Below are 15,352 nucleotides of genomic sequence, written 5' to 3'. Positions count from 1 at the left end.
CTTCGTCAAACTGGAAAACCAAGCCTTTGTTTGATGTGAAGTTAACTGAGATTGGTTGGGAATTTTTGGCCGACTCGAACACTTCGACTCCGTATGTCATGGCGATGTCCTCCAAAAACTTTCAGTGAAGGCTTTTCCTTGTGAAAAAATCGTGTTTTAGGACATTTTAGAGCCGAATTTTTGTGTTTTTCCATCAAAAAGACACCCTTTGAGTTTTCCGTGACGAAGTGAAATAAAAAATATCAAGGTTTGTGACTTTTTCCAGGCAGGAAAACCAATTGTTTTCCCAAATTTCCCCATGGGATATTTTCTGGTTTTTATGGCATATTTATATGATTTATCTGTATTTTTTCACTGTATTTCTCTTCTTTGGTTATCAAAGTGTGATATTTGTTTGGTTTTATGTTCCCGGGATGGAAGGAGGGAGAGAAATCTGGGGGAATATTGTCTCTTGGGAAACTAACCTCACTTTCTTCCAATAGCCCCGGATCCTTTGGGAAGATTTATTTCTTGAGGGATCACTCATCCGGAAATCATGTTTCGCGGCAAAAAGAAACACCCACATCCATCGAGATCCCATGAAACTGATGCCAGCTACAAGGTATCACATGAAGGAAAATGTGAGTTGGAAATATTGCTAAAAATGCAAATGTTTTTTGTAGGTATTTGATGCTTTTTTTGCGCATAATCCACCAGTCAAGCGGTCAAAAGAGTCTCAGGGATCACTAAAGAGGCAAGTGATTAAAGTTTCGATGCAAAACAAGCGTTTCCATGATGATAATCCAGAGAGATTTGACTCCAGATCACCAACTGGTCCGGATTTGCGAGAATATTTGGATACGCGGAAGCCCAAGCGCTGGAAATCCCGGAAGAGAGCACAGGACTGGCAGAGAAAGGGCGGACAGGGATCGGGGTATAAGAATGCGTCGGAGGATGAGGAGAGTCATTTGCAGCAGAAACTGGTTGCACTCACGCAGAAGCACATTGAGTACGAGGTCAAGCCGGAATCCCATCCAAAGTACCAGGAGGAGTGGCGTGCTTTCTGGAATCGCAGATGTGAGGAGTTGCGTCGATTTGGAGTGAATACCGAAGAGTATGATTTTAAGCCTGAATGGCTGGAATTCTGGAAGCGTCGATTGAAGGAATTCTACGAGGAGGAATCAGCACCGGTCATCCAGGCGATACGGGAGGTCAAGGAGCATGAAGAGGAGGATGATAAGAATGTACGGGATGACAGTAGTTGGACACACAGCAGTGAGAATGAGGAACCAGATACACGTCCTCCAATCCGAAAATCACCAACTCCTGTCAATATCCCACGAGCTGTTCGATCAACTTCACCAGTTCTGCCCAAAAGCATTGGTATTCCGGTTGAGATCAATGACGATAACTTCACAATCTCATCAGCTCTTCAGACAATTACCAATCTTGAGGATGGTCTAAGTCGAATTGGTCCCAAAGTTATTGATTTGGTTGGCAAGAGCCTGGCCCTAATTGATGGAATGGACTTTGACAGCTTCGATCGGGCCAAGGATATGCCCAGTGTCAAGGATAAACTCAATGGGCAGATTCTGCACAATAAGATTCAGTCAGTCTTCAAGACATTCGACAACATTACCTCGATTCTGCGACGAATGACCGAGTCTCCCAGTCAGAGCAACAAATCCACGCAGGACAGGAGCTTCTCCGATGATCCATTGGGTACTCTCAACAGCGACGTCAAGCAGTGGATGTCCATTTTCTCGGATGTCATTGAGAATCTGGAGGATAAGCGTTCGGGGGATGAGAGGAACTTCCATTCGCCACAGAGCTCCAATGCTGAACATCTGACTGATGCCGAAGTCGAGGCTCTGCTCCAGAACTTTGATACGTTGTCGGAGAAGGAGAAGAATCACCTCATTCTGTTCCTCAAGAACCTCGAGAAGACAGACGAGGACAGAGTCAAGCGTCTCAGGTGAGCAAGACATACAAAGATTATTCTTATTATCAATTCTTTTTCTTAGAATTATCGCTAATCTTTTAATTCTTATCACAAGTAATTCTTATATGGTAAATGAGGTTAATTCAAAACCTGCTCCAAATGGAAATTTTTAGCTACTCCAAATGGAAACGTCACAGTTTTCATGATAAATACAGCACTAAATTGCTATATTTATATATTTTTATATATCTCAGTTTCATTATTTAGTTAATTTTGCTCCAAATAAAGCGAAAATCCATTCATAGGGTGGAGTAACCACTTATCGCCATGTTTACGAAAAAGAGGGATTCATTTTATAATAACTTCTGAACCCTTATTACAAGATAACTCAAATTTGACATAAAGTTACTTAGGCTGCTATGCACAGTAACAGCTGATTTATTAGGCTTATTTATTAATTGATCAGAAGACCTATGCACAAACACAGGAAATGACGTTCCGAAAGCTCTGTTAATAAATCAGTTGATTTCCCCTATCAACCGCCCGAGAGCAGGACTAACTGTGAGAAAAACTTGAGAGGTTTTTCAATTTAAAGAATTTTGTACATTTTGAAGCATTCTAGAGATTATTTTTAAGGTTGATTTTAGGTGTTTTTACTGTGAGATGTTGAAAATCTTAGTAATGATATATGAACATTTATTTTCTTAGTGGATTTCACAAAGAAAGTGTTACTAATTTGTAGAAGAAAATGTGTATTCGCATTTAGTAACACATTCTGGAATTTTCTACACTAATATTTGATAAAAAAAAGTAATGAATAGTCAGAAAATATTATAAAGCAAGATCAGAATAAACGCAGAATTTTAAATATTGATAAAATAATTGAAGGAATTGTTAAATCTTTGGTAGATAAAAATCAATGCTTAATGGTAAAAAAAAAAAATGAAAAAATAGAGGAGAAAATTTATAAAAATTTACAGTAAATATAATAAGAAGGAATCTGACCATTATTTCTCAAACGAAGTCTATGTGTTCACTAAATCTTTAAAAACACAACTGTTAAAATCAAAACCCCTTTGGAATATGTAAAATTAATTGCCTTTACCTCCTTTTCCTCACAGTCCCAAGTTATTTTTACATGATTATAAAAAAAATGAAATTCAAAATGTTTTACTTGATTTTAAAGTGATCACCTGTAAAACTGTATAAGACCACATAAATCGTCATTTACTTCGTGAAATATAATATATCAATTCCTAATGTTTATTCTACTTAATTTGACGATAATAAAATAAGCTGCTCTCGATGAACATGTTTATAAATCAAAAATTTTATTAGTTAATAAAATGTTGAGTACTGTGCATAGGAACACTTATAAATTTGAAATTAAGCTTTCAACAGCCATTTTAATAAGTATTTATTTATAAATAAGTAAGCTGGTTACTGTACATAGGTTTTCTTATTTATTAACGAATTAATAAATCAACTAGTTACTGTGCATATCCCCCTTAGATGTATTAGGTCTAGATACGTGAAAACAATAGTCCTACAATTTAATGCTGAACTACTTAAAAAACTGATTTTTATTAACAATGCAAAAATAACCACTTTGTCGCCACTTTTTACCACTTTTCGCCAGTTCTGTAACTACTTCTCGCCACCCACTTGAAAAGGTCCGAACTCGAATATTCAGCATTTGTTTTTCCTCATGAACACCTTATTATTACACACTTTAAATGATTTTTCTTCGCTTTTATTTGAGAAATAAAACTATTGGACTTTTGCATAAAGTAAACAAAGCAGATTTGACAACTGAGAATCTACGAAGTGGAGTTAGCGTCGCCTATTGAAAAGAGATGGTGACAGGTGGTAAAATCAACTCCAGAATATTACCACTTTTCGCCATGCCTTATTTTTATATAAAAATAATGTAAAATTAAATATTAATTAACTAAATACAAATTTCATGTATTCCACAAGTGTAATTAAATATTCAATAGTCAAATTATTTATCAAAAAAGGTATATTTTGTTTGATAAAAATTTGATGACACTTAGTATATTTGGTAAGAAATATTAGATTCGATGCACTTGCTCTTCAAAACACTCAAAATCGTCAATCCAAAACGAATAAATATTATTTTTCGACTTTATACGTAGTAGCAGTAAAAATACAAATAACTTTGCGGCTCATTTATTTCATAAATCGCGAAAAATAGCGATTTCAATATAAGTGGCGAAAAGTGGGGCACTGGCGAGAAGTGGTGATTCCACCCTATTCACAAATTTTAATTTGTTAATTTCTCAGAAAAATTAAAAGTGTATTTTTTCACCATTGAATTTTTCATCGATCGACCATGTTTTCCAATGAAAAACACAATGAGGTGACTGTTGTTTATTCGTTTTGTTTAACATTTATATCATATTTCTGGCTAATTTTAAATAAATTAAGTGCTAATCTTTATTGTTAACGGTACGTGAAGTTTTCAAATGAAATAATTACCTACTTCGTAAGCAAAAAGATTTTTTCTGAAGTGTCTGCAAATGCTTCAATAGGAAACCCCGGAAATATGATTTTTTGGAGAGATTTTCTTATTGTTTTAGATGAGAAAGGAGAAAAGGCCAGGAATAAGAACGAATTTCTGCACTCAAGAGCAACTCAACAAGGTTTTGAAAGCCTTTCGTCGCGGTTTCACTTACACTCTTTGTCTCCAATTAGAAAATTTCTCTTGTCTCCATTTGGATTAATTTGTTTCCAATTGAAGCATTTTGCGCTCACGTATTTTTCTTGTATTTAAAAAGTTTTCAAATTATATCTAAAGAATTTTCACTAAACAGTAACATTCTAGAAGAGTCAAGGAGCAAATTTATGTAATTCTTTTCAGAAAAAATATGAATTTAATGCGTTGAGTCTTCTGTCAAAGGTTAAGCGTCTGGAAATGGTTTTGAATTAGGACATTTACCCTAACGCGATAAAAATATTATATTTATTTGTAATTGATCTATGAAAGAAATTCAACAACAAAAAAAAATGTTCAGTTTAAAATTCAAAAAAGTGATAAAAATTTTAAATTGTTTGAGCACATTTAGGATGAAAAGGAATCTGGTGAGCCAATGACTGCGCAAAAAATATACTTAGCATGTGAACTTAAAATAGACAATGTTCACTTATGGGGGGGGGTCGTCGAAAACAGGAAGTCGATATCTCTTACCGTTTGACCTCTAGCTGTGTCACAAGTTGAAAAAAAGTTGATTATATAACTGCTCTCTCTCTTTGTGTTCAAGCAATAAAAATGTATTAAAGGAATTTATGAAAACGGATCTCAAATCGTTCTAACTTTTGCAGAATGCTCGAACTCATGAGGTAGAGCTCTCTGTGAATTATCTTTTCAAGGGGCTTTGGTCCAAAAAAATTTTCCTTCTGTTTTACTTTTCGCTTATTTTTGCAAATTGAAGTAAATTGATGAGATGTCCTGAAAAAGTGTTCAAGAGTGGTTGAAGACTTACGAAAATTCGATATCGAAATTTGGATGTCTACTGGAAGCCATGGCCACCACACGGGCTTTTCGCCACTCACTCGGTATTTTACGATGACGCAAGCAATGGTTGAAAAGTCTGAGAATCCAATCAACGGTGATGGGTCCAAAGTATTTTATCTGTTCAGCGAACAGGCCGTCAGTACCTGCCGCTTTCCTGACTTTCATCGCACTAATCGCCGAGTTGAGCTCGTCTGCGCGAAATGGTGCAGATAGGCGATCTACCCCTGAAGAGGAACTCCGAATGATTTTCGATTTAGAGGTGGCTTTGCCAATTTTGCCATTCAGGAGCAATTGACTTGCGATCTGGTTTGCAGTGACTTGTGGGAGAGTTGGCAGTGGGGTCGTTGCCAAGGTGTCTCATCAGCCTCCAGGCCTGATGGCTACTGTGCGCGAGGTTGAGACCCTCAACAGTTGACACCCAGCGCTTCCTACGGCTCTCCGCAACAGCGTTGGCCAATGCACTTCCAAGTACAATTGTAGCGTCACCAAATGGACCAGATTGGAAGTAGTCCGACATCAAATTAGATATCTCGGAAGGCAAACCAGGGATGTAGCTAGTGCGACATCCTCTTGGAATACACGACCTCGAAATCTTTTTCACTGCCTTCACAAAATGCTCGTAATTCTCCGGTTTTGGATCAATGTCTCTCACGGCCGAATCAACATCTGACGAGAACCTTCTCCAGTCAGCCTTACAGAAGTTGAACCTTCTGCGAAAGGGTACCTCTCTAGGCTTTATGGAGGCCGTGACTTGACACATGATGGGTCTATGCTGAGAGTGCGGGATAGGGGGCAACACAGTCTTGCGACAGGAGGGGGCCATCCTGTCATCAGCAAAGATGAGATCAGGATTGTAACCCGGCTCCATCTAGCGCTGACGAGGTCGGATTTCACCTCGGACCACAAAAGCTGAGATTGTAAAGAATCATAGCTAATCCATCCAGTTCTTGGTCAACTTCTGAACTTACCTCAATTGCTGCTCAAAGTTTGAAGATCTTAAAATTTAGAAAAGTGTTTTTTTTTTTTTGCAAATTACAGGCATTTCTGGTAATTTTCATGGTAAAAGTCTAATTTGTCAAAGTACTTTGTCAAAGGTAATTTCCGAATGTAATGGTTTATTTTACATATTGATTAAAGTTTGTAAATCCTAGTTATTCATAAGTTCTAGGATGAAAACAGTTCTGTTCTGATTGTAAGTAACAGGATTGGTCCACAAGATTCCTTGTCTTTAAAGATCTTAAGATGTGCTTAGTCCTGGTTTCAAATTTTTTTTAAAGTATATTTCCAAATTTGTTTTTTAGATATACGAAAACTTATTTTTTTATATATATTGCGAACAAAATCTAATACATTTTTCTTAAGACTGTCGTTAAGCCGAGATTGAATTTGAACATAACAAAAATTGATTATACAGGTACTTCTTCAATGGCCAAGTAAATCGTGCACTCGGGACCGTTCCTGATTCTACAAACGACCACCGTTGGAGGGAACGATCGGGTGATGGATCACGCGACAGATCACGCGATAGATCTCGCGATAGATCTCGCGATAGATCTCGCGATAATAGATCTTTCAATAGATCTTTAGACAGATCCCGGGAAATATCCCATGATAGATCCCGGGAAAGATCGCACGATAATAGATCCCGTAATAGATCTCGGGAAATGTCACGTGATAGATCTCGGGATAGGTCTGTAGAAAGATCTCTCGATAGATCACTGGATAGATCCCGAGACAGATCCCATGACAGATCTCGAGATAGATCTTGGTCGAGGCCACGAAAGCGACCACGAACACCATCACCCATTCCTGACATCTTTGACAATTTGCACATTTTGTACCAGGAGCAGTTCAAGGATCCATTCTATTCGGATGTTATTGAGTCCCTGAAGCAACCACATTGGCGAGCTCCGCGTGAAGTGGAACAGTTCATAAAGCAATGGAAGGGACTCAAGATCCATCCGGAATCGGGAGTGCTGCAGGTGAATTTAAGTGGTCAGGATGTGTATGTAATTCCGGACACGATAAAAATGGAGGTCATTGAGGATTTTCATCGGAGACTTGTGCGATCTGGCAAGATACAGTGTCGCACGAGGAATGATACAATTGGATATGTGAAGAAGTACTGCTTTATACCCAACCTTTCGAAGATGGTTCATGCTGTTATCGACAAGTGCAAGTATTGCGCACCTACTTGGAGGAAGTGAGTAGCATTTCATTGTCGTCATTTTAAACATGTGTTTTGGAGGAAGGAAGAGAATGAATTATTGTAAAAATCACATAATTCAATACACAAAACTATGGAAGATAAAAATATGCAAATGTCTGGAGAATGGATGTTTTATTGCTTCTGAGAAATTCTATTTGCTTCAAAGGATCATATCTCAATTGCGACCACCGCCGACTTCACAAATGGTGTTCCCAGGAAATCTTCAGAAAACTTGATTCATTGATCGTTAATGTTGAAAATATCACAACCAATTGGGATTTTTATTTATAATAACGGCTTACAATCCAACTTATAGAACGACAGATGCAGACCAGGTGGCATGGGCCTAGTTTAGGATTTGATTCTCTTAAAAGCAAGATAACCACTTCAAATAAAAAATGTATTTTAAAGTGAGGGTAACTCAGTATACAATATTTCAGAAAAGTCCTTAAGATGGAATCAGATTTAATCTAACTGCAAAGATCCTTAATTGCGGTTCTTTGAGCCATTCCAATTGACTTTCAGTTCGAATACTAGCACCCCAAACTGTTGTTCCATAGCAAGCCTAGATTCCACAAACGGAATAAAAGACTGTCTAATATTTTTCGGACAGTTTTACCCGTTTTTACCGAATTCAGGTTTACTATTCAGAATCTTCTTCTTCTTCTATTCCATGTTAATGCATATCTATTTTTTGTTTTGTCATGGACACTGAAAGAGAAGAATAGAACAGATGATCCCATATCATAAATCTCAACCAAGTTATTGGGAGTAGCAGGGGATCCTTGGAGCAATTGGTAAGAGCGTTGGTGTGACCCCCGGGTCGACTATCACAGTTGTGAGTTCGAGTCCTGCCCGATGCAAATGATTGAAGTGTCTGAATGGACATTTTTCACGAAACATTGTAAACTGTATAATAAATTTGTAAAATGAACAATTTATAGAATGTCTGAAATAGCACAGTACATCAAAATAAAAATATAAATAAAATTGGGTGTAGCAGTCAGGAGCAAACGCGTAATAAAGTGGAAATTCTGGACTGAAGGTAAGTGAAAAACGGACAACCGAGGACAGCATCCGCCGCATGTGCAGAAATATGGTCATACTTTCACAAACCAAACCTATACGAACGTCGTATTCAGACGTCATCTTGAGTCATCATCACAGAAGTAGAAGAGTTCTACGGCATAAAGAGAGTGGGGCACAGGAAGGGAGCAGCAGTGAGAAACCAGTTCTCAACCATAGACAAGCTGTTAATAATAACAGCGAAAGTTGAAGCAAGAGCTCAAGGATAACCAGAACAATAAATCTGAAGATCATCAGTATAGAGGTGACAATGCGGAATCTGAAACCGAAGATCATTAACTCTTTCGTCTCTTTTGGGACTCTGAGTACCCAAAGCAGCATATGAATGTTCTGTGAAAAACAATGTTTTTTTAATTATTCAGAACTGATAAAAATCCGAGTCTTGTGGATGATTACAAACTATAAGGATGTCCAAATGTAAGATATTTTTTGTAGGACCTCAATTAATTCCTGAGCTTAGATATTTTTGATTAAAAATTGTGAAATTGGCTTGCAGCATATGCTGCGGTCCGGAAAGAGTAATACCGTATTTGCATCTGCAAGTTATTGCTGAAACAACGAAAATATGCTGGGATGGTGTGGTGACTTGCGATGTGAAATGGAGTACCTGAAATTATTTTGGGAAATACAGATGGAATGTTAGAAAAGCCAGGTTTGACGAACGCTAAGGTTTTGTTATATGTTTGGTGGGATTGAAAGGGATACAGATGTGTGACTAGAGATAGGACATTTTCACATATGATAAATACGTAATAAAATGCACAGCCCTTGTCCAAAAAATCTGGAAGCACGGAAGAATTATCGACTTAGCGGGGAAGCGTTCTCGGACGGTCTACAATAACGGGCTTAGTAAATTCTTCCACTTGGTTTAGAGGTAGTACTCTAAAGACTCAAGCTGAAGAACACTTCGTACTGATCTTCGAGAGGAGAATACTGAGAAGGTTCTATGGCCCATTTAGTGGAACGTACCGTATCCGGACGAACCATGAGCTGGAAGTGCTCTATGACGAACTAGACATTATGATCACCATCAGAGAGCTACTAAACACAGATCTTGAAGGGATAAGGATGAGATTGTTGCGAATGCACCAATCTCAATTTCAAAATTTGAACTGTGCAGAAGTGGTTTCTCTGTCGAGGCGACGAGAGCGCTGCGAGCAAACAAGAGTTGGAGGGAAACTGGAGCAGCTGGTGAAAGCAAAACGGGGAATCGGCCTCTTCTGCCACGGACCATCGTTGAGTGAACACCAGCTGCTCAGCTCCAGCCATTCACCACACCATCAAGGTCTCCAGCCCATTTGCCCATCGTCACCAGAGCCTCAGCCATCTACCAGCAACCCGGCTAGATAAAGTCCACCACCACCTCAAGAGCCTCCAGCCTGACCACTCTCCACTCCCAAATCCCCAAAGCCCAACCGCCGAGGGAGTGCTCCATCCGGAAGCACAGGGGTTGGATGGGCATAGCCCGTCACCCCGAACGAGGGATCAAGAAGGAAGGAAGGAAGTAGGGGATCAGGGAGAAGGAAGGGAATACTAGTGAGGAAAAATATCTGGAAAGATGTAAGAAAGGAAAGGAAAATTGAGGAATAAATGTTTATCTTAACAAGATGACGGTCCAGAAAACGATTGAATGAAGTAGTGGATGGGTGTCCTTAAATAGATCTTTGTGCTGCGGAGCTAGAGGGATATAACAAAGACTAGCCATTATAGGGGCAGTTAGTGTGAGAGATCTGCTCGGTCTGCTCCCTCTAAAAGAGACGTTGGAGCTGTGGCGACTTAGAGAGAGGTGGAGCTACATTGTTATACGATTTTTTCGCATATTTCTAAAGGAATCTAGGTTTTAATATAATAAAATTTGGACAGACAAAATAATTGTGGATCTAAATAAAATAATTGTAAAGACCAGCTTCATTTAGAAATAGGGGAAATGCTTCTAATTTTGTCCAGTTTCTTATTTTGGACACTTTGAGGATAACATTGGACACTAAAAATAAATTGATTAAAATGATGGATTTTTATTCCAATATTTGATGAATAATGAATTATATCTAAATATTTGTTCCTTTTGGAATATTTTGACACTAAATACGTTAAAATTTGAATATGATTTGAGTTGAAATTGCTTTGTTGAAAATTCAGTGTGAGCAATTGCTTACGAGAAATATGACAGAACTTCGTGGCTTACTTCAGTCTTATTTAGTTTTGGTGAAGTACTAACAAAGTTTGTTCGCTGTTTTTGAGTGATATTATTGAATATTCATTGAATATTGTGTTGATTCACGTTACTGATGATTTGTACATTTGACCTGAAGTGAGATTTGCCTTGTGAATTATATTTTTCGTGTGAAAAATGGGAAATTTTTTAAGACATTCACCAGTGAGGTGATGATTCTTATTTTGGACAGATGTTTTTCTCACGAAATTTCGTGAAGTTTTAGCTTTTGTGATGACTAGGTTGGACAAATGCCTGGAGAAACAAAGGAGCATCATCTCTACGAAAGAGATGCAGTGAGAAATGCCTTGAAAGACTCCCGGAAAGGGCAGGGAATGAGCGAATCCGCACGTACTTGGAGTACCGAAGTCAACTCACTTTAATGAATGATATGGAAAGTTTCTGGGCTTCTTGTGACATTCCACGTTTCCCTTACATGACCAGGAAGAGGACTTGGTAAGATTGGTTCATGAAATGAAGAACAATGGGCATCCTGTTGAGGCGGATTATCTGTCCAAATTTACAGACAAGTTGTAAAAATTAATAACCAAGTTGTCCAAAATAAGAGTCAAATTCACCTCTACATATCAATTCATTTTTAAACGTATTAAAACTAATTTTAGTAAAAATGAGATGATAAATAGCTTGCCAAGTTTCTAAACAATCCTTCTGAAAAGAGAGTAACAAGAAAAGTCAATTAGTATTGAAAATATGGCACTTCAAACTTAGGATATCGATGCTTATATGCAGACTGTCCAAAATTATAAGCACTTCCCCTAGCCAAAAAAGTCGTATAACAATCTAGCCCCCCAGCTCAAAGTAGCCCCACCTCCCCCTATCCAAAACTTTAGAAATTTGCTTAAAAATGCTTCTTCAGAACACCTGTCTTATCACTTTCACGTCATTAGGTCATAATCGCCCGGGGAAAAATTTTTTTTTTGAGTATTTACATTAATTGAAATCTATCGGTTTGTGCACGACATCATAATAGAAGGATGTAAGATTCTTGGCTAATTTTCTCAAGACTTCAAATATTCAGGAAAAGAAAAGGGACAGATAATCCTAACCGACTTATGTAGGTGAGATTCTTAACGTGAGCTAACTCGGAGTGCATGCAAATTCGATTTAGAGCTGAAATTGTGAGTCGCCATTCAGTTATCTTGAATCAAATTCGTGAAATTATACAAATTTTGTATTTAAACCAAAATATCAAGGATTTGGATGAACTGGCAGAAAAGTGATATATGGGTGAAATGTACACCAGAATGTTCTCTATAATTTTCCCATAGAACATGATCTCATCGATTACTCAGAAGCCGAGATAAGCGAGGTTTTTTGTTTCTTAACTTGTTTTTTTTCATCCAGAGTGCCCCAAGTGATGATTACTTCGACATAATTGTAGAGGAAATTTGTGTTTACATTTCGTCCATACATCATTTTTCAATCATGCAGATAATGCGATCTGTCCGATTTTGCCGTTGAAACAAAAAATCTCGCTTATCTCGGCTTCTGAGTAATCGATGAGATCATGTTCTATAGGAAAATTATAGAGTACATTCTGGTCTACATTTCACCCATATATCACTTTTGTGGCAGTACAAATCCTTGATATTTTGGTTTAAATACAAAATTTGAATAATTTCACGAATTTGATTCAAGATAACTGAATGGCGACTCACAATTTCAGCTCTAAATCGAATTTGCATGCACTCAGAGTTAGCTCACGTTAAGAATCTCACCTACATAAGCCGGTTAGGATTATCTGTCCCTTTTGATATAATAAACAACTCTCAATTTTCCAGAAAAACGCGCAGAACTTTCCGGGTCATATATGACCCTATTGTCGGCAAAGGAAAAGTTTATGAAAATGTTTCCGTGCCAACAATGTAGTTGGGACAATTGGAACATTGTTTTTCTTTGTGAAATACAGGTGGGACATCTTTGCTCCTGGACATTTCATCTTATATCTGATGAATTATAACATATTTTGCAATATTTTAGATTATTCTGCAAGCGTCTCATATTGTGCAATTGTATTGTGTGTGAATAAATATGTAGATAAGTTTATTTTTGCCAAATACCAATCAAAATATTGTGACAGAGACTGTTCAAGGGATTACACAGGAAGATTCTTTGAACACCAGGAATACAGTGTTCATCAAGACAATCCAGTTTGCCATGGTTTTTCCCAAATTAATAACTTCAAGCAAAAAAAAACTCTTAAAAAAACCCGTGATATAGATTTTGAAAATGGTGTGTATACTTCCCTTCCCGACAATAGGGTCATATATGACCCGGAGTTTTTTCCGAATTTTCACGCAATGGAATTTTTTTTCCTCAGAACTATTATATTTGATCATAAAGCATTAGGAAAAACTCAATTTTAAATGAATTCACTTGCTGAATAAAAGTGTGACGAGAAAAGGGTTATAGGCCTGACTCCTGACTCCTGACAGATGAGAATTTTTCGTAAAAATGGAGTATTTTGAAATAAATCGCCTGCACATATGAACTTAAATTAACTCACATTATTCATTTGAGATCACAATTTTTCACAGTGGTCATTGGTCATACGAAAATGACATAATGAAATTACCATGAAAATGGGGATAAATGTTGAAACCGATTGATATTTGGTATTTTTGTGAAATCGGTTGATAAAATTATTCAAAATTCTTAGTATTATTACCTTGTTCTTTAATCTGAAAGATAATAAAAGTCTGCTTGATTTGATAATGCGCGCATCATATAAAAGTCAACCAAACTTTAAATTTCCCACTTTTGTGATAACAATGGAAGAAGTGAAACATTCTAAATATAAAATGAAGACTCGTGTTTTAGTTAAGTGTTTCTTTTTTGTGGGTGTTTTTGCCAAAGCAGCAACAGCTAGTAGGAATGATGGTATGGAGAGAGTTTCGGGATTTGATTTGTTAGATCTCCGTGGAAACTGCAACTCTTCAACTCCCATCTGGACCTTTAGCACGATGAACCATCAGTCACCGATATTCTCCATCGAAACCGAGTCGCTATGTTATCAAAGACTGAGGCGTAATTCCTTTTTCTGGGCTCAAATTGATATAGAAAAAGTCAGGGGGGCTTCTACAAAGGATCTCTTTGTATACATAAGAAGAATTCAAGACTTTCCATTTGGGTCAAATTCTGGAAAAGATGTTGATATGGTGTATGACAAAGGCCAATATCAGTTCCTGATAGAGATGTCTCAAGAGGATTCCATGGACAACATCAAAGTACTACTGAAGAAAAAAATGAATGTAAAGAAGAATTTGGGACAAAGTCGTAAAAGTAAGTGTTATCTCTTTGGAGATTTCTTAGAATTGCTAAAGAGTAATCAGAAGTCTTATCAAACTGATAAATGATTTTACTTTGCAATATTGTGCAATTTCTAAATAAAAACTCCATTTTAAAGGCCCAAAATTAATAGCACATCAGAGACAAATTTGTGTTAATTTTGGTGGTATTCGGCGGATAAACCTGCAGAGAAATCTGGAAGAAAACTATGATTTGTGCTTTAGGAATAAAGCAATGTATCAAGGATATGAAGGAGCTTGGACCGCAGATGTAGAAATACCAGTAAAATCTGACACCGTTGAGACAACTATTGTAGTTCCATCATTTATACATTTTTAATACCAGGGGATGGAATTTCAACTGCAACATCATCTTTGTCCTTCCAAATTTTTGTATTTGGTAATATCCTCTTAATTCTTTTCAAGGTTCGACTTAGATTTAGGATCAATTAAAATTTTTCAAACAGGAACTGTTTTTTTTTACTGAACATTTTCGTACCAAAGTTGATTTTTCAAAATTTTATTTTATAATAGAATACAAAAAATCGTCCAAAATCTAAAATGTAACTGTACCACCGATAAATTTAATAAAATAAAGAACATAAAAGTACATTTTCTTTTTTTTATTTTTTGAATATTTTGATAGTCTTTTTTGGAATAGGGTTTGGTATGCAGCACGTGTTGAAAGTTTCGTTAAAATATTGAAATTCATTTAGTGTAAAAAAAAGCGTCCGAAACCTTACGAGCTGCTCGAACTTCCGAGAAGAAGCTCTGCCCTATATTCTTTTACACAATTTTTTAGAATGCATATAAGATGATTAACGTCGACTTAAATTTGTTTATAAATTATAATTAAACCATCAAATCATCTTAAAATTGAAAATAGTTCAAGAAGACGGTACTTAAAAACATTTTTATTAATTATTCGACTAAAAAACTGCTCAAATTAGGCCCTTTGATCTTGAAAAATTAAATATGGTGATTTTTCAAGTGACAGGTGTCGACGTTGAAGTGGTCAGCTAGATTAGGGGAGACTGATAATCCTATGGAGGACTTACGAAATGCTCGTGAATCATAT

The 15,352-nt window shown here is 36.9% G+C and overlaps 2 protein-coding genes across 5 annotated transcripts; both read left to right on the top strand.

Moving 5' to 3' along the window:
• The first annotated feature begins 74 nt into the window (after positions 1-74).
• LOC129800320 (uncharacterized protein DDB_G0284459-like) lies at positions 75-7,792 on the top strand. Of its 4 annotated transcripts, none has more exons than XM_055844610.1 (5): positions 81-247; positions 483-601; positions 663-733; positions 803-1,954; positions 6,874-7,792. In XM_055844610.1, the coding sequence occupies exons 2-5, from the start codon at positions 536-538 to the stop codon at positions 7,664-7,666; spliced, it is 2,082 nt and encodes a 693-aa protein (XP_055700585.1). In that variant the 5' UTR covers positions 81-247; positions 483-535; the 3' UTR covers positions 7,667-7,792. The 4 variants fall into 4 exon arrangements, with proteins under 4 accessions (XP_055700582.1, XP_055700585.1, XP_055700586.1 ...); XM_055844611.1 differs by having other exon boundaries at positions 483-620; positions 697-733; XM_055844607.1 differs by having other exon boundaries at positions 75-247; positions 663-1,954.
• A 4,919-nt stretch (positions 7,793-12,711) lies between these two features.
• On the top strand, positions 12,712-14,881 carry LOC129801133 (uncharacterized). Its single transcript, XM_055845898.1, has 2 exons — positions 12,712-14,269; positions 14,394-14,881. The coding sequence occupies exons 1-2, from the start codon at positions 13,702-13,704 to the stop codon at positions 14,612-14,614; spliced, it is 789 nt and encodes a 262-aa protein (XP_055701873.1). The 5' UTR covers positions 12,712-13,701; the 3' UTR covers positions 14,615-14,881.
• Positions 14,882-15,352: the final 471 nt, after the last annotated feature.

This window comes from Phlebotomus papatasi, chromosome 2 (assembly GCF_024763615.1).
Source record: "Phlebotomus papatasi isolate M1 chromosome 2, Ppap_2.1, whole genome shotgun sequence".
Taxonomy (NCBI): domain Eukaryota; kingdom Metazoa; phylum Arthropoda; class Insecta; order Diptera; family Psychodidae; genus Phlebotomus; species Phlebotomus papatasi.
This window is presented reverse-complemented; position numbering and strand designations above follow the sequence as displayed.